Genomic DNA, 18,366 nt, shown 5'->3' with positions numbered 1-18,366 from the left:
GGAAAAGAGATGTTCAAATAGTATGAAATGCTTATTCATAAACTGTTTAGTGATATAAAAATTAAGCTTCATCTCTGCATGTTCATATTCTTTTTCTCTTTGCTGTTTATTACTTATGTTTATGAAGAGTGAACTTGGGATCCTGAAGCTGAGATTAATTTCAGAAAAATTCAGTTCAGCTTGTGATACGAAAATGGTTCCATGGAGAAAGGATACATTTACATTAAGGATATCCAGCTGAGAGATCACAGAAATAGAAACTAGACCCATGTAACTTAAATGACTAGCCACAAAGCTTGACATATGAATTCTAAATATCAAATAATGTACTGAATATACAAATATATCCATTAAATCTATTCAAACAAATTTGCATAATTAATAGCTTCATAAAATTTAGAACTGCTAGTAGACAATTTTGCAAACAGGAAGGAGGCTGCATTCACCCCATAATTTGCTCACAGCGAGCAATTTTAACCAGTTCTAAAGCGGTGGATGAAATTCCATGAATGGTGAGACTTTCCATCAAGCTGATAGAGAAAAAATGTTTAGTTTTGCAATACACTTGGATTTTGCAAGTTATTTTTTTAATCAGACACATAACAGCAGTTTTATGTGTTCTCCTGACAGACCAGCAGTACTCATGGTCGCCTTCTCAGCACTTCAATGAAGAAAGATACTCTCCTGCTCCGAGGAATATGAAAGGATTATCTGGTAGTCGCAACCAACCACAGTTATGTTCAGCTCATACTTGTGGCTTAGCAACCCCTGAAGATTGTGAACACACCCACGACCATATCCACCATGGGCAGGAGCCAAGGCAATCGTATCTTCTCAGCCCCACGGAGAGTTGCCCGATGGACCACCATCGTTGCTCGCCACGCAGCTCCATTCATTCTGAGTGCATGATGATGCCCATGGTAATGGGCGATCACATGTCAAGTAGCACTTTCCCCAGAATGCACTACAGCTCACATTACGACTCAAGAGACGACTGCGCCATGTCTCACGGTAACCCTAAGATTAACCGTATTCCTGCAAATCTTTTGGACCAATTTGAGAAACAACTCCCCCTTCACCGGGATGGGTTTCACACTTTACAGTACCAGAGGACCTCAACGGCTGCGGAACAGCGCAGTGAGAGCCCAGGAAGAATACGCCACCTCGTTCATTCAGTCCAGAAACTTTTTACTAAATCTCATTCTCTGGAAGGATCATCCAAGGGCAACGTTAATGGAACAAAGGGAGACAGTCGAGGGGATGACCATCATCACGGGCACCATTCCAAGCATAGCAAAAGGAGTAAAAGTAAGGAGCGAAAACCAGAAAGCAAGCATAAATCTGGAATGAGCAGCTGGTGGAGCTCTGATGATAACTTGGACAGCGATAGCACTTACCGAACCCCTAGCGTGGTAAATAGGCACCATGCAGATCATATATCCCATTGCTATCCTGAGGCGCTCCAGGGGCATTTTGGGGATCTCTCACTGAAGACTTCCAAAAGTAACAATGATGTGAAGTGTTCAGCTTGTGAAGGGCTAGCAATGACACCAGATGGTAAATATATGAAAAGGAGTTCTTGGTCCACGCTTACAGTGAGTCAGGCTAAAGAGGCTTATCGCAAATCATCACTGAACTTAGATAAGCCCCTGGTTCATCAGGAAATCAAACCTTCCTTGAGGCCATGCCATTACCTTCAGGTAAGAGGAAGATTTTCTTAAGATATGTAATGAAAAAAGCATCACAGTTTATACCATAGTCATCGTAAACAATACAAGGGTAATCTATGTATCTCTCGAAGAATATCTGTATGGATCACCTAATGTAGATATTCCATGAAAGTGAGAAAACTCTAGCTTTTGTCTTTGTTTATAGATTAAAAACTATAAAACTGGTGTGATATAAATTAGTAGAATCAGTAGGTGTGTTTTCATCTTTGGAGTTCACACTGAACATCTTGATAAAATCCATATATCAGACTAAAAAAGTGACAGTTCTCCCAGCAGCCTGGGAGCTAGAAAAAGTGTTTCAAATGCATCTGTGAATGAGAGATTTTAAAGACAGGCTGCATGGAATCCCATTTTTGCATTCTTTTACTCTTTTTCTCTGGGTTGTTGGAAGTAACAGGAGAATGGATTTATTAGTGTGCTCAATTGCTTTGTCGTGATGATGATTAGTTACAAACTTCCTTTTAGTGATTGGGTCACCCAAGTTCATATTGAACTGAGCCTCTTTTGAGACCATACTATAAGCTATCCTTATTAAAAGTTACATGGGTACCTCAGGGAGATAAATATTTCAGACCTGGCACTCAGACTGTTTGTGACAGTGGTCCGCACACTTGTTTCCTCTAACAGCAACCAAGAAGCTCCCACTTTCTCCTACATTTAAACTCATACTCGTTGCTTGCTGTCATTTGCCACCCCAAAATCATGCTAATGTAGCCATTAATGATGCTGCACGATGATCTGGATCCTAAAGTGATATGGGTTTTAAAAATAGCTTAAAACACTTTTTTTTTAGACATTTACATCATTTACATGGCCTAGGCCCAGCACAGTGCCTTGACAAGTGACATTAGCACGTCAGGGTGGACAGAGAACTGCAGCGGGAGCAGAGCAGAAAGGAGAAAGTAGCTCGGAGGATAACTTCTGCAGCTAGCTTTGCCACTGGAAAAAACGTAGTATCCAAATATTCCCTTAGGTACTTTTACCAAGTACATTCTGCAAAGCCTGCTTTGTTCCGAGTACCTCCTCTTTTATTTCTTTTAAGGAGCTTCTCTTCCTCCAGAACTTAACCGATTCTCACATTAACATGGGCCAATCTCCACTCCAGGTGTGTGTATTTAGAGATTTTCTGTTCCTGTGGGCTCTGCAGAAGCCAGCAAACACAGACTAGCAACAGCCCTTGTGCTTCTCCCCTGCGAGCAATGGGGGTCCAGCAGTAATGAGTCACACTTGGAGAGCCAGATCTTTCTGAATGCATGTGCAGACCATCCAGGATCAATCTTCCCCACTGAAACAGGGAAAGTTCCTCATTGCAGAGGAAGGAAAATAAAGAAATTGCAACCCTCATAGCACTGCCATGCAAACTGATTCCAATTTAGACTGGCAGCTGTGATATTTTATCGTATCCAAGTACAGTTCTGATGTATGTAAAGCAGCCTGCACTTCCCTGGAAGTTTTTAATCTAACTCGACGAGCCAGAACTGGAAGCGCATCCCATGCAGAGACCTCCACTTGTGCCTGTGTTCTAAAACCATGTGTACAGCTCTGGCATTACAGAGGAGTTTAGGTATGGCTGGCTTTTTTCTTACCATGACATACTCCTACTTCTGCACAGACAGGTCTGGTTGCTCTACACCTCTGCTGGCTTTTGTGCTTTCCTTCTCATCATGTTTCATTGTTTTTTCTTCCCCGTTCTTTACGTCTCATTTTTCTTTGCAGAAGCCACCAGTTTTTGCTTTCCATGGGCCTTCTTACTCCCAGCTTATATCAGCACCCTCAAGTGCATGTGAAACACTGAGTTCATAAACCAACTTTGTTATCACCAGGCTTGATCTAAGATCAAGCCCAGCGGCAAACCCAGCGAGCAGGAAAGCACACGGTTTGCAGAGTCATTGTTTTATGCTTTTTTGTGAATTGGGATGACTACAGGAAGGAATTTTCATCCAGTAATTAGGAAGGTTCATCCACTGGTAGGTTCATCCAGCTTAAAGTCTAGGAGATGTGAATTTAAATTTTTGCTGCACTTCGTTTTTAAGCCCCTTTAAAAATGAGATAGTAGCTATTCCATGTTCACAAGGATCCTATGATGGAAATTTGTTAAGACTCAAGTGCTCAGTTACTACCATAAAGAATCTATAGTTGTGTTGAAAGCAATAATACCAGGAATTCTATAACAGGAATATTCTCATTACACAATATTAAAATAAAATACATGTTCTGTAGAATCTGGATATGCCATTCAGAGCACAGATATCCTTCAGACTGAGTGGCTGGTTTATTCACTAGCCCAAGGTCAGCAAACCAACTGAAGGGACCCCGTTCTGTCAGTGTCATACTAAATGCTTCGTTTTGAAACTTCTACTTTGAGGGATGCTGTGCTGTCACACTGTAATCCTTAAGACCAGAGATATAAGTCCCATTATTAGGTCTGCAACGAACTTTCTCTCTGACCCAGGAAATGTAATTTGTTAATCACTGCACACTTCAATTACTCTATCTGCAAAACTGAGGAGAGATATTTAACTTCTGCTTCTTACAAGCATCACTAAATAATGATTGGATAAAAACAATCATTAGGTTCAGAAATTGAGAAAGGTAGAGAAACACGTCAGGATCCCTAGCCAGGAGAGTTTATTGCCTTGCTCCAGAATATCTGGCAATGAGAATTCAAAGGATTATGAAGTTGATTATGCAGCAGCAGATTTCCCTGAGGTGCAAAAGTGAACAGATTAGTGTAAAACCCCAGGCCCTTCACGGGATCTCTGTGTTTATAGCGTTACAACAAATTATATTGAAAGACATTTCTCCTGAATGATGTCAGCTATATATTTTTAAATTCTTTTTAAAGCAAAGCCATGAAATTATAGTCCTTCAGGATCTTATATATAAATACCTAAACATGCCCCAGAATAATAAAAAATAATTTTCTATGTTTATATTTTAATATTATACATTTATAATGAATATATGGCTTTTACTCCACTACCTAGTTATATGAGGATTCACTGTACCCAACCCACTTTTCTATCTACTATTCTCCTTCTTGTTATTTTTTCTTTTGACACCTGTATAAAATATTGCTACTTCTGTTTTCCACTGGAGAGTTTTGGTATACAGCATCCCAAACTGGAAGACCATGGCAGTGTCTTGGGCCTGTGCTTGAGACCATGGTTTCTGTTTTGTGTTTCTGGGCTTCCATTTTGTCTTCCCCAGTAATTACTTAGAGGGAGCTTCTACGAAATTCAAAAATACCTGAAAGCAGGAGATGAGAAAAGAGGATTTGAAGGCGTCTGCACATTGTATGCTTAAGACATGTCCTGGAGTTGAAAGCAGATATTTCTTTAACCTGGTAAATCTCCATGCTTAGTCTCTAGCTCCTCTCTTAGGGTTTCACACTCCCTGCTCCTCCACAGACAGTCCTTGCAGCCGGAGGATCTCCTTGGATGGGGAATGTGCTGTTGAAAGTTAGAGGTGATTCAGTCAACGTCCATTGTTCCAGCATGGGTGGTCATACAGCCCTAAAGTGGACAGTTTCAGAGAACTAAATCAGGAGAAATAAAGCTCTATATAATAGTGATTATTTTTCTCATCTAAAGCTCGGATCAGATTTGCATCACTCCTGCTACAGTGGAGGTGGTGGGAACATGCAGAGAGAAGGGAAGAGTGAGAAGCCCCTTTGGGCTCCAGCTCGTTGTTAAATCAGCTTAGCTGTAAAGTGAACCAAATGGTCAACTAGCACCGCGCGAGCAGAGAGCAGCCGTTTGTAGCTGTACGCTAATAGCATTTATCAGATGCTTGTGAATGATTAGCAACAGTTTTTACCCAAACAGTTGGAAGAATTTCAGTGACTGCAAGCGCTAGCTGTGGGCAAGCAGAGATCAGATATGTGTGAAACCTGGTTCTTTACACGATGCCAATGTACCTCATGGGTTATTTAAAGCTCCAGTCCGTCTGTATCTGGATACTGAGCATCACAAGAGCTTGTAGGGACTGTTCCTTGCCTCCATTCCCCTCCCAAAATACAGTTAGACTACTTATAGCCCAGATTTCTAAAGAATCAAAACCAGTATGTTTACTCATTATGACCTGCTATAGTCTTCATAGAAAATGTTAGCAAATGCGTCTTAAACATTGAGAATATTTGTTCAGTAGGTTATACTCAAAGGATATGGTTGGATGGGACCTTGAGCAATCTGGTCTAGTGGAAGGTGTCCCTGCCCATGAAAGGGGGGTTGGAACTAGATGATCTTTAAGGTCGCTTCCAACACAAACCATTCTATGATTCTATGTACGGGTCTTTAATTTCTGTTTTGAATGCAGACAAATTGAGCTACAAATGCATTTCTGGGCACCAAACACTTGTCATCTCACTCACCAGGCAGAATAGCCAAGTAAATCACACACGCAGTAAAGTGCACTTTTGTATAGTTTTAGCTATAGTGGCTGCTACTGTTTTCCATGTCATTTTAATTTTAATGTGAAATATGTTGAGAAAAAGACGAATGAGTTGTGAGATCTCTTCTGTCTTCATCAGCTGTTTTGGTTAATTGGATTCAACACGTATACAGTGCAATGACTTTGATTAATTTCACTCTGATGAGTATTAGTGAGAAGGAAAGATTTTCAACAGAAAAAAAAGGGCATGAACTAGATAGCTGTCCTAGAGTGACGAATACAAAAGTGTCACTTTACAGTTTCCAGGACTGAAATACCTTTGAATGCTAGTTAAAGAAAAGTAGTTCCTGCAATAAATCCAAAAGACAGGCAAGACCATAGCACTCACCATTACTGAAGTTCTGGAGCACAGTGCTATGTGTCACTGATTAATATTCCTCCCTCAGCCATTCAACAGCCTGTGAAGCAGCAAGCAATCAAGGTAAACATACCACAAGGAACAGTGAATGAGTCAGCACTAAAAAAGAAAATAGCATGTTGTTCTAAAAATGGCTTCAGCCCACTCCTGTCTTCCTAGTGCATTTAAGTACTAGCGTCATCCATTACAGCACTGGCACTGCTAAGCATGTGGGTAATAATGTCAGCTGTATACTCTGCAGAATGAAAGAAAAGCACAAGAGTTGGTCTCTTAAAAAAGAAAAAGAAAAAAGCAGCCATTTCAACAAGGCTCTGCTGGTTTAAGTTCTGCCTACATGGAGAAGAGCTTCGAGAACAAGCTTACGGGTAAATAGGCATTAAGCCCTCAGTTACATTTTTCCAGGAACTCTTCTGGGGATTGGACACATTCCCACAAACGAGACTACTGCCCTCGAGAGGACGTGCTACTGCTTTGCACTCTGCCGCTGGTTTGCAGGGATGGATGGATTTGAACTCAACACACCTTTCTCAGCACTTCATCTTTGTGAAACTAGATTTACCTGTTCGCTTGACATAAAACCCATATATGAACTACAGAAACTACATCCAATACTCTACCAACTGATGCATACAGTGGAGTTAGCCAGAGCTAGCAGAGTTTTGGTACTAGCATCCGAATAATTATCACCCACGCTGCCTGCACCATGATTTATGACCAGCCACCACTCCAGAATTAACTGGGTTGTTTCCACAGCAGGAAAAGCTAGTATTGACAGTAGGGTAGCAGGGTTGTCTGCATCCTAAATCAGCATGGACACGTGCTGTACCATTTTGATTTCTACAGCCCGTTACGGTCCCACAAAGATGTCTCAGGTAGCCCTATGCCCTCCTGGTCAGGAGTGGAGATGTGCAAGAGAGACCTGTAATGCCCTGACAATAAGGGAAATGATGGGACAGTTAATGCCCCACTGTCTGCTCGCAGTGTTAATGTCAGCCCACAACATCTGGTGCCGCACCTGGGACCACGCGGTGGAGTTATTCCCCGGGTCAGTAAGGGTGTAATCCTCCCATACAGAGCAGCAAGCTCAGCCTCTCGTACTTGTTCCTTATAATGCTCTCTACCCATTACATCTCTGAAGTATTGCACTTATGATTTTAAGAATATTCAATAAAAAGCATTTAATAAAACTGACACTTCCCTGTATTTACAGAATACTGATGGTTTCGTGTGTCACAAAACCCAGAATACTTCTTAAATACCCCTTCCAAGGAAAAAAGAAAGCGGAGGGGAAATCGATCAATAATAGTGTAAAGCTCTGACCAAACAGTTGTCTCAGATTGCTGGTATCTTGAATTACTGTGTTAATCAGTGATACAACACTGCTTCCATGCCCACGTACTAGGACGTTCATATTGACTGAAATTAATTGCTGAACCTTTTTTTCCAAACCAGAGTAGAAAGATTTCAGAGCTAGCATTTTCTTAAAGCTGCCAAAACAAATCCCTATTACTACAGAAATGTCAAGGCTAGGAGTAGAAAAGGGAGGCCGTCATCCCACTGCCCTTTAATCAGGGGCAATTGTCCTCCTTTACAACGTTAGTACAGTGTGCTGCCAAGCTGTTTTTCAACGTTCACCTCACCGAAGCTGAAGGCTGACCTTTGCAGTTGTTCCCCGAAGTTGTCGCTGGGTCTGAAGAAGTTTTGAACCAGGAGTAACTTACTATTTTATACAGTTTTTTATGTCAGACGAGACGGCCGGGAAGGCGCACGCGGGGCTGTGATGACTGCAGGCTCCCCGGTGCTCAGCCTGGCTGCCTGGGGCAGAGCCAGCTCCTCTCCCGAGCACTGCGCACCGCTTTTTTCTGCAAGGACATTAATGTAACACACGGTGAAGCATTCATCAACGTTGCTTTGATTCCCCCCCTCCCCAACTGGTTTTGGCCATCTTACAGTGCTGTGCTTAAAGGTTGTTTTTTAAAGGGGAGTCACAGCTGTGCTTAAAGGGCTGGATGTCTATCTGGACAAGGTCCCTGGTACATTCTGTTAGGTGAGCTGGTCTTCTGAAAAGTGTGCAGGTAGTTAAGCGTTACCTGGTAGCTAGACAGGAAAAAAATACTCATTTCACTCTGTAGGCTAAATAATTGGAGTCATCTGGAGTTAACTGTTCAAAACTGTCAATCATTAGTTAAAATGAGAAAAATGGATGAAAGGCAAATATATATATATTTTATAGAGCCTTGAAAATTATTTATGTTTTAAAGACAGGCACCGTTTTTTTCGGTAGTAGCTCTATAACAAATAGAAGAAAAGGGTGATATCATTTCCTGCTTAGGTTAAGTAAGGCACTTTTTACTATAGGCCACTTTTTGCATCAGCCTTTAGGTGCTGCCTTTTAGGTTCTTCTTCCCTGTCTATACTTATAACAGCTCTGCAACATCGGAGTCCTCGCTACATCTGCAGTCTCTGAGGTTTTAGAGGTGCCGTGCATTGAAAGTATGTTGAGAGCACCTCTCCTTTTCTTCCTTTAATGGTGTTTTTGTCTCTTACTCTATACTTCTGTGACCGTGACAGTCTGTGGGGTCTTGACCCACTCGGGTAATGATAAGGTGAGAACTCTGAGTTTCCCTTAGTGGTAAGGGCAAAGATATTTCCAGAGGGACCTACAGGTGATTTTGGCTGATGCGTCATGCAGTGTTGAGAGTCTGGGCTGGAGGGGCTGATGATACTTTATTGTCCCATTTCTGGAAGTGGCTAGAAAAGGACGGACTAGGAAGGCACCGCAACGCCCGCGCTGTGCCACACAGGGCCCCAGCTGCCTGCGGGAATGTTGGACGTGATGCAGCGAGGCCACCGGGATGCGGGTGACCCGCCGTGAGCAGGAGCACGCTCAGAGAGTCTTATCTCCCACAACGTCATCAGTCACAAAAACCAGGCTGTTTTTCTTCACCTGTGCTGTGCAGGTAGCTGGGCTCCGTTCACTCTGCAAATGTGGTGCAGGCAATTCAGCCTACCTCTCCCAAAAATACCCACCAGGACCACTTGTAGTTAGATTCAGTTGCTGATATCATAGTCCCCTGGACCTCATCTGCTGCCCTGCTGGTCAGGCAGCCCAGCGGGCAAGTATCTTCCTGGCTCCCCTTCACCTGTAGTGAGTGACAAGCTGCAATCCAGTTTGGGTCTTTAACCTTTTGATGCTCGGTTTAGCAGAATTTGCATTGTAATTAAATTAATTCAATTTACAGAGAAAGATGTAAAGGAAAATGCAGCTATGAGCTGGCCCAAAAAGACAAAGAGATAGAAAAACAAACTCTAGGGCATGACTATGGCAAATTAATTGGCAGAAATGCTGCATTTTGTGACAAGCATGAGAAGATGCAGGTTTTGGTCTTTGATGCTTCTATGGACCTCCATTATTAAAGTAACTGCTACCTTATGCTGCATCTATGATATCGAACTGCATAGTGTCAGGGTAGTTTCCTTGGCACTGCATCCTGATGCTCTATACTATTATGTGGCTGAGCCTGCCTTGGGCATTGTTTTCATCCAAGCCAGCCAGTATTTCCCCTAAACAGTTCCTGGATAGAGTTCAGGACTTAGCACAGGCCAGGGGCTGTTCCCGGTAGTCACACTGGTTTGGAAGCAAAGATTGCTCAATGGCATGGGTGTGGAACACTGCAGGCCAACTGGCCTCCAGGTAAGACAGTGGGTCTTCACTTATTAATGCATGCAAAGCCCTAGGGTAGTCACCATTACCATTTTCATTCTTCTCTCTCGCTCATACTGATGATTGTGGAGCAGCACAGTTAGTTGGAACAACTCACCAGTTCAGCTGAAAACATATTTTTACTTCTCTTTACTACTGTTGTTAGGGTAATTTTCCAGGCAGCACTCTAAGTCACTTCAGCATTACTAGCATTGCTTGAAGAGCTGAATATTGCTTAAGGAAAACCTGCCCCAGTTAAGTTGATGGTAGTATAATTTTCCAGGCAGCTTAAGCTGACCACAAAGCAGCATCCTGGGTCACTTACCAAAGGAAATATGCAGCCAGCTGGAACCCAGGATTCTTGGTTGAATCCCTACCCTTTTTGCATCTTAGATTGAGAAGCTATATATATATATATAGGTTCTCATTTAAGTGCAGGCCAAGCCCTCCCTTCAGTCCAAGATCACTTTATATCGAAGTTCTGGCACAAGATCTCAGTGAGCTCCAGGCTTAGCAGGCTAAAATCACTTATAGCTTGGACAAGCCCACCACTGCTGTCTGACTGCACCTCGCTCCACCATATCAAGGTGGCACAGAGTCCAGAGAGTCTTTGCCAGGGTCTTTGCCAGCAATATGAGCACAGTAGGTCATGAGGTGGGCATTTGGCCCAATTCATCCAAACTGTATAAACAAAGCCAGAGAGTCCTCACAACACTATTTACAGTATTTAACCATCCTCAGATTACAATTCACATTGTTGCTGGAGAACCAGTTAGGAAACATAGTGCTGCTGCTTTTTTTTGTGTGTGTGTGTTCATCACTGTTGAGATGAAGTATTATTTAAATGAAAAGAACACTCTTCTGTAGAAAATACAGAAGTGGTGACTAAGCAATCCTCAGTACACTGGACAGAAGTCTTCTTTCTATCAGGGATTAGTTAGTGCAGCCTTGCTTGGAACTACACACGAAACACTAAAATGAAGCAGTAAATAATGCTGGTACTGGTTTGCCTATTTGAACATCTCCCAGCTGGAATATTATGTTTGTGGTCTGTGATATTCATGGGTGTCCAGTCCATTCCCAACTCCCAGATTCCTGAATTCAAGCTTATTCATGTTCATAGCAAAGCCTGGAGAGAATGGCTGGCAAGGCAAAGGTGCCTCTTTCTCTCCCAGATTAGCTCCTGCCTTGATGCATAGTGTCAACAGACTTTCAGGGAATACAGCAAGGACTCTCTGTACTTCTGAGCTGTCAAGGAGTTCAGGGAGTAGGGGGTGGCATGTGAAAATTAAAGGTAATTACGAGTATCGGTATTGTTAGTGGTGAGGAGGAGTCCCTGCCATATTTTGTAGAAAATTTTGAATGGTGTCATTGTATAATTCATATTTTTTGAACAACGAATCAGCACATTAAAAAAAAAAAACACAGAAAACATAGTTAAAAGTGTGTACTGAGAACGGTGTTGAGGTATAGACACAAGGATAGATACTGAGGAAACAATTTTTTTTTTTCAGATACTACACTTTTCCCTCCTGCAAAAAGCTAGACCAACAGGGTCAAGAGTCCACATTGAATAAACAGGAGAATGTCATTAATGTCACTAACTTCAGAAGAAAATTCCAGTAACTGTGTTCCTTCTTCAGCACAATCTTTGAAAACACAGGAAGTCCAGCTCCCACCTCCCATTATAATATCAAGGAAACCTTCTACCATGCTAAAAAGCATTTCTGTCTGCCTTGCAAGATTGTCATCTACTTTCATCTACTTACAGCTGTGCACAAAGACTGTTTTTTTGAGGCTCCTTGAAGAAGGCATGATTTAAGAGAAAATCTCTTCCCTACATTTCAGATTGTGGGTTGGTTTTTTGGGAGGTCATCTTCTTGACCAGGCTGAGACAGCATAAAATTACAAAAATTACATATCTACTACATAGTGTTTCATATCTTTTCCTTCTTCATATTATCTATAGTCTAATTTCATACACAGACAGCTTCTGCTTCTAGTAAAATATGAAAGATATATTACTAAAATAAGATTTAGGTCGTAATGAATATTTCAGTGCATTTTATATCTGCATGCTAATTAAGTTTCACAGGACTCTTATGAGGTAGGTAAACCTCATTTTAACCTTTGAGAATGATAAGTATGAAGAGGTGATAGTCAGCTCCCTCAGCTGAAGCCATATATTTAGAAGTGTTTCATTTTAGACAGTAAAGTGATATGCCAGATTTTAAGCAGATCAGCAGTTTAGTGTGGAACACCTTTAAAATTCTGGGAGCTGTGAGCAAATGCCATGAAAGTGGGTGGAAAAACAGGAGCAGATATCTTTTGAAATGCCAGCAGATGTTGCCAGATTGACTTCTTTTGCTAAATCCTAAACTGAAGTAAAAGAAAAAAACCCTTCAATTAACAGTGGTCAAAGTCCAGAAGAATTAATATTTCATTGGTTCTTCCAGTTTTGACATTAGTGTTTCTTAGATACAAGTTTGGATATTCACACTGCTAACACTAGATCCTGAGTGGGAATCTATCTCTGATTAGATATAAGGAAAAACTTTTTCCCCCTGAGTATGGCCAAACGTTAGAGATGTGGTGGAGTCTCCACCTTTGGAAACATTGAAAACCCAGCGGGACACAGTCCTGGGCAACCTGCTGTACCTGACCGTGCTTTCAGCAGAAGCCTGGACTAGAGACCTCCAGAGTCCCTTCCAACACCAGAGATTCCATGATTCCTAGTTTTTTCCAGAGGTTTGGTGAATTGATCCCTGTTTTCACTGACACATGCTGTTGTTTACACACAGAATCTGTGCAATCTGAGAATCAGGGGACAGACTTACTGCCGAAGCCCAGTCAGGGGTCCAAAATCCTTTTCCTCTGACAGGTCTAATCTGAGCACAACCAAGACACCGAGCAGGAAAGAATTCTAACAAAAGACAAGGATAGTGACTTTTCTTCTAAAACAAGGACATTTGTTTTCATAGTAACAAAATTTCTAGAATACCCACTGTGAAGATGCGAGTTTAGTTTCTTCCGTACAAAGTCAAACCACCATCTTCTCAATTCCCCAAAGTGCATCTGAGCAGCAGGCTGTAAGGCAGTTTGGAGCAAAGGCACTTCTTTCTTTGTTAAGATGTTCCACAAGTTTTATCCAAACACCCTTTCACATAAAATTCATGCTAGTGTTTGGCCCAGGGACTCTAAGCTCCCTCATTCCAGGTAAGTGCCTGGATCACGAGGCTTCAACACATGCTTTCTTGTACATGAAAAGGGCTAACCAGACCTCCCCAGGCAATCTGTGAGTGTTTCATGAAAAGGCCATGAGTTACAAAAAGAGGAGGAGAGCATGCCAGTATTTATCAGCACTGTCTTCTCCTTCCTGAGCACTCCAACCGTTATTGATTAGAAGGTGAGCAGTAACGTCTTCCACTTCCACAGCCATTTTGTCATGGAAGGAAAGAAGTGAGAAGGCTGCTCAGTTTTTGGAAAAAAAAAATCTGAGTTTGTTCTTCAGAAGATGGTTTTAGGCTGTGAATGGGAAATGATAGAAGGGCCTTTTGCTGCTTGTAATCACCTACAATAAACCCAAGAAAAGAGAAGCATTTGAGATTTTTCTTCATGCTTTGCATTTTGGTTGCTAACTAAAGGGACCTTTTGCTTCCTTTTGGACGCTACTCTGAAGGAGCTAACTCTCCTAAACACCTTTTATGGGTAATTTAGGGTCCTACCTAAGGTTCTGGAGTTCACTCCCAGGATCAGCTCCGTAAAATGTAGTCAGTTTTAGGTACCAGGTTCTTTAATAAAACTGGCCCTAGGTGACTAATGTAAGATATCACACTGAATCAGTAGTGGAACAATTAAAAGATCCCAAATTCCCTCAACATGGTTGTGCTCCTCACAGCAACAGTGCATGAAATTTATGAAAGAGACTCATCATTTTCTGTAATAGTTATAACCAAATCAGCAGCCGGTGACGAAATTAAATTAAAAGATCCAGACCTTGTCAGCTCGTTGTTCTTACAAAAGGAAATTCATATGGTAATATGTAGTCTAACTCCTCTGTGGATGGAAACTGCATATACAAGGATTCATGTTAACATCTAGAACAGGAGGAAGGCCTTTTTAGACATTATAAATATCAGCACTCATCACTATATGCAAGTAGATAATTAGGGTAATTATTCCCAATTAGCAGCTGCAAGCCCTGCAGATGGGAATTTCAGGGGCTGGTAACTATTGTAAGAAAGCATTTCTGCAAGCTGCAAAGCCCTTTTCACGTTTTGGAAAAGATACATTTAATGACCCTCACATGCCGCTAAATATTTTTGATAATATTTCAAAACAAGAATCTTTCCTGCACTAGTATAATAATTCCACTTTTCTTTAAAGCTATGTTGGCCTGGATTTGGAAAGATTTTTTCAAGTATTTAACCTATCAGCTAAAGTAAATGATGAACCAGGCTGAACTAGGACACAATTTTTTCTTCTATTCTCCACCCATTAGGAAAAACAATGTCAAGGGCTCTTCTGTTGGCTTTTGAAGACTGCAAAAAGACTCCAGCTGTTTTCCTAGGCTGTGTATGAAACTTCTGAGAGAACCCATTGTCAAACTTGCTTGCCAGACTCCAGACACATTTTCTCTGTGTTCATTGTATCCTGTTACTTTGAATAGCTCAAGGGTAAAAAAATATACATACTTTAATTGTGAATGTTTTTTCAATCCTAAATGCTTCTGTGGCAGTCAATGAGTTACTCTGCTCAGAGAGAGAATCTTGGTGTGTTTGTGTGTACCATGAGTACATCACAAGTACAAGTGGAGCAGGGCTTCTTCAATTTTTAGCTTTTATGTGAATTCATTTGACTTATGAGTTAAGCAAAAGAAATCTAATTAAAAATAGCAAGGCACATAACTGTAAGGTTTGTCCTCAGGAAGCTCCTTATCACAGTGAAGAAACAATTTTTTAGATACTTTAATGTAAAAAATCAGTCATTCCTGTCTTTGCAACTTCAATCAACAATTAAGCCTGTGTTTACTCATTTAAATCCAGTCCTTATCTAGTTATTTGAACATGGAATTTCAGACAAAAGAAAGTTGAGAAACTAATAATTTTTTGCATTTGAGTAAGTAAAAGGTTATTGATCAATGTCTTTTTAAACTTTCTATTTAATTAACTTTGAATTAAAATGAAGGAAAGAAATTTCAAGACAAAATAATTATTCTATGAAAAAGTTACGGGTTTTTTGAAAAAAGCATATTAAGACTGAACATAAGAATCCAGCTTTAACACAGAAAATTGAACAGTATAACTTCCAGTGGGCCCATGTAGATGCCAATAAATGTTTTTTCAGCATTTGGAATTTTTTTAGCTATGCTGACGTACAAGTAGTAAGGAAGATTTAAAAGTGAGAATATGCTTGTATGATATCAGTTCATTTTTCTTAATCTAGCTCTCTAGTTCAGATTTTTTACAGTTAATAGTGTTTCCAGCTGTAGATAAAAAAAGCTTAAGAAAATATGTTTATTTCGTATACTTTAGGAGTCTGGCTGTTACAGCTATCACTACATGTGAATACTTTGATGTCTCCTAGAATCTCAAAACCTTCTTCCAACTTTAATCTCATACGTACTAGGTCTTAGAAAAGAAATGAGGATGACATTTCACATTTACTGGCTTCAAGTTCAGGAAGATTTTTCATGCTGCCTTTCCAGTCACCATCCAAAGCTGAATAATATGAAAAGTTTGTTTCTTTGCATGATCTAACCCATATTTCATTTAGATTCATGCTCTGTCTTATCACTTTGTAAAAGAATATATCTCACAGGTTTTTTCTCTGGTATTTCTCTCTAACATTTTCTGGTCTGTGTGATCTGTTTCATCTCTCCTTACCTGACTTCATCTTCAGTCTCTCTTTTTTCTCTCCTGAGCTTGTTTCTCTAATTTAATACCTCTATCTTTACTTGTTCACTCCCTTTTAAAACTTCATTTCACCCTTAATCCCTTTTTAGGGACTCAAAGCACCAGGTCTGTTCATCTGGTGTGTGGCTAATTCATGTATCCTGAAAGGGCAGTAAAGAAGACAGGCAGATCATGTTCGTTATTTAAATACAATTTCCAAGACTGCTGAAACCAATGGGAACATTTGCTTCCGCTCCGCAGTGAACTCTGTCTATAGAACGTCTCAAATATGTTTGACTTGAAAGTCCTTATTAGACATCTACTTTGCAGAAACTCCTTAATATAAGTTTAACTGGAAATTCAGTTTTATAGTATATTAGTAAATAATGCCATTGTACTGTTTAATATATATGAAGTCATTATGTTGATAAAGGATTTGACACTGCCAAGTGCATCAGCCCTGGTCCACTGATGTACTCTGTCACATCCTTCTTTTTAACCATGAGTCATTATAATGGATTTCAGAGAGTTGCTTATATCCTTTAAGTTAAGTAAATGCTTAAGTGTTTTTCTGGATTAGGACCAGAGGACTCAGCACCTCGGAAGATTAAACAAAAAGCAAAGATTCAGCAATACTGGCAGGGACAGGCTCACTGTCTTTATTCATGAGTCTTAAAACAAGGCTGATTTCACTTTGGATTTGAAAATCTGCTCCTGCTCAATTCTCTGCCAATTTGTGGTGCAGAGAGATAACCCATCCACCAGCTGTGGATTATCTGACTACCGATCTTGCTATTTGAAAAACCACCTCAACTGCATGAAAGTAGCCTCAGCCAAATGTATTAATAATTAACTGTCTACATTCCTGATATGTTACAGCCTCTGTGAACTATTTTGCAGTTTCTAAATAAGAAACAGAGAGAAATTTCCATATTTGCTTTGTTTCATAGAAGTTTGCCCTAAATCATTATCCTATCCATTTTTGCCAAAATCACAGCTGAATTTAATTTAAATACTTAATTCAGCTTCCTGAAAAGCAAAGCTGCATATAAGGCAAGTTGGTAAAAGACTCCGAAGTGCTCAGCTTCCAATGAGTTTTAGGTCTGAGACACCCAATGAACTTTATCTGCTGAAAATCTGTGTGCAATCTTTTAAGAGGTTAAGCTAAGCTTCTTCTTGCAATTTAGAGCATGTCTACAAATAGATATTGCAGCTCAGCTCAATAACCATGACTTGATTATTTCTTAGGTTCCAACGTTAATAAACTGAAAATTTCCAATTTTCAAGTTGGAATTAAATTGCTAAATAATTTGGGGACCTTAGAAATTTCTAAGTGATCTGTTTCTGAAGAATAAAAAATTCATGACTTGTCTTTGTAAAATGATGTTGAAGGAAGTATTTAAATATATAAAAAGAATAATGCACATTTTGCGCCTGTGTTTTCTGGTCTCCATTAGGTACCTCAGGATGAATGGGGAGGATACCCAACTGGTGGGAAAGACGAAGAGATCCCCTGCAGAAGAATGAGAAGTGGGAGCTATATTAAGGCCATGGGAGATGAAGAAAGTGGAGATTCTGATACTAGCCCCAAGACATCACCGAAATTAACAGTTCGACCAGAGTCATTATTAAAATCCATTGGACAAAGACCACTGGGAGATCATCAAAAGTAAGTTTCACCACACCATGTTATACACCTTTCTGACAGTTGTTATGACTTGGGTAGTTTTTCTTTGTGTCTTACTGGTAGCGATCAGTATCCATGAGAAAATATGATACTGTAATTAAAAAGCTAACTTTTGTATCTTCGTTTTAAATTGGCTACAGTTTGCTGTGATTAATGGATGAAAAACTGCCATCTTCCTCCATCCATGTAACAAACCTGCTACTTCAGAAAGAGTTTGTTATGTTTACTGAAGGAAATATATGCATATTTTTATCAAAAGTTTAAAACTCTGAATATTTCTTCTGTAGAAGGATTGTTTTATTTTGGAAGTCTTTGCTATTTCATTGTTTTCTCTGAAATAGAAAATACACTCTATTCTATACTAGGTATAATAACAAATATATAATTCTATCATGTATTTGGCATCTTACCTTTTTATCAGCATAAAGCTTTATGTATCAGCTAAACTGTATCATACTCATTTAAACACATTGTGGAGACGTTTGTTTGACTGGGGGTTTTTTTCATTCATACTACCTACAATATGGACTATTAAATAACTA

At 40.2% G+C, this 18,366-nt stretch overlaps 1 protein-coding gene across 1 annotated transcript; it reads left to right on the top strand.

Moving 5' to 3' along the window:
- Positions 1–635: 635 nt before the first annotated feature.
- LOC104622114 (disks large-associated protein 2-like) lies at positions 636–17,806 on the top strand (the record flags this gene model as incomplete). Its single annotated transcript, XM_010288780.1, has 2 exons — positions 636–1,700; positions 17,595–17,806. Coding segments are annotated over exons 1-2 (1,214 nt in total), but the record flags the coding sequence as incomplete, so codon positions are not given.
- Between the last annotated feature and the right edge of the window lie 560 nt (positions 17,807–18,366).

The sequence above is a fragment of the Phaethon lepturus genome, unplaced genomic scaffold (assembly GCF_000687285.1).
Source record: "Phaethon lepturus isolate BGI_N335 unplaced genomic scaffold, ASM68728v1 scaffold36536, whole genome shotgun sequence".
Classification (NCBI taxonomy): Eukaryota; Metazoa; Chordata; class Aves; order Phaethontiformes; family Phaethontidae; genus Phaethon; species Phaethon lepturus.
Note: the sequence above shows the minus strand (reverse complement) of the source record. Positions and strands in the feature narration are given on the sequence as shown.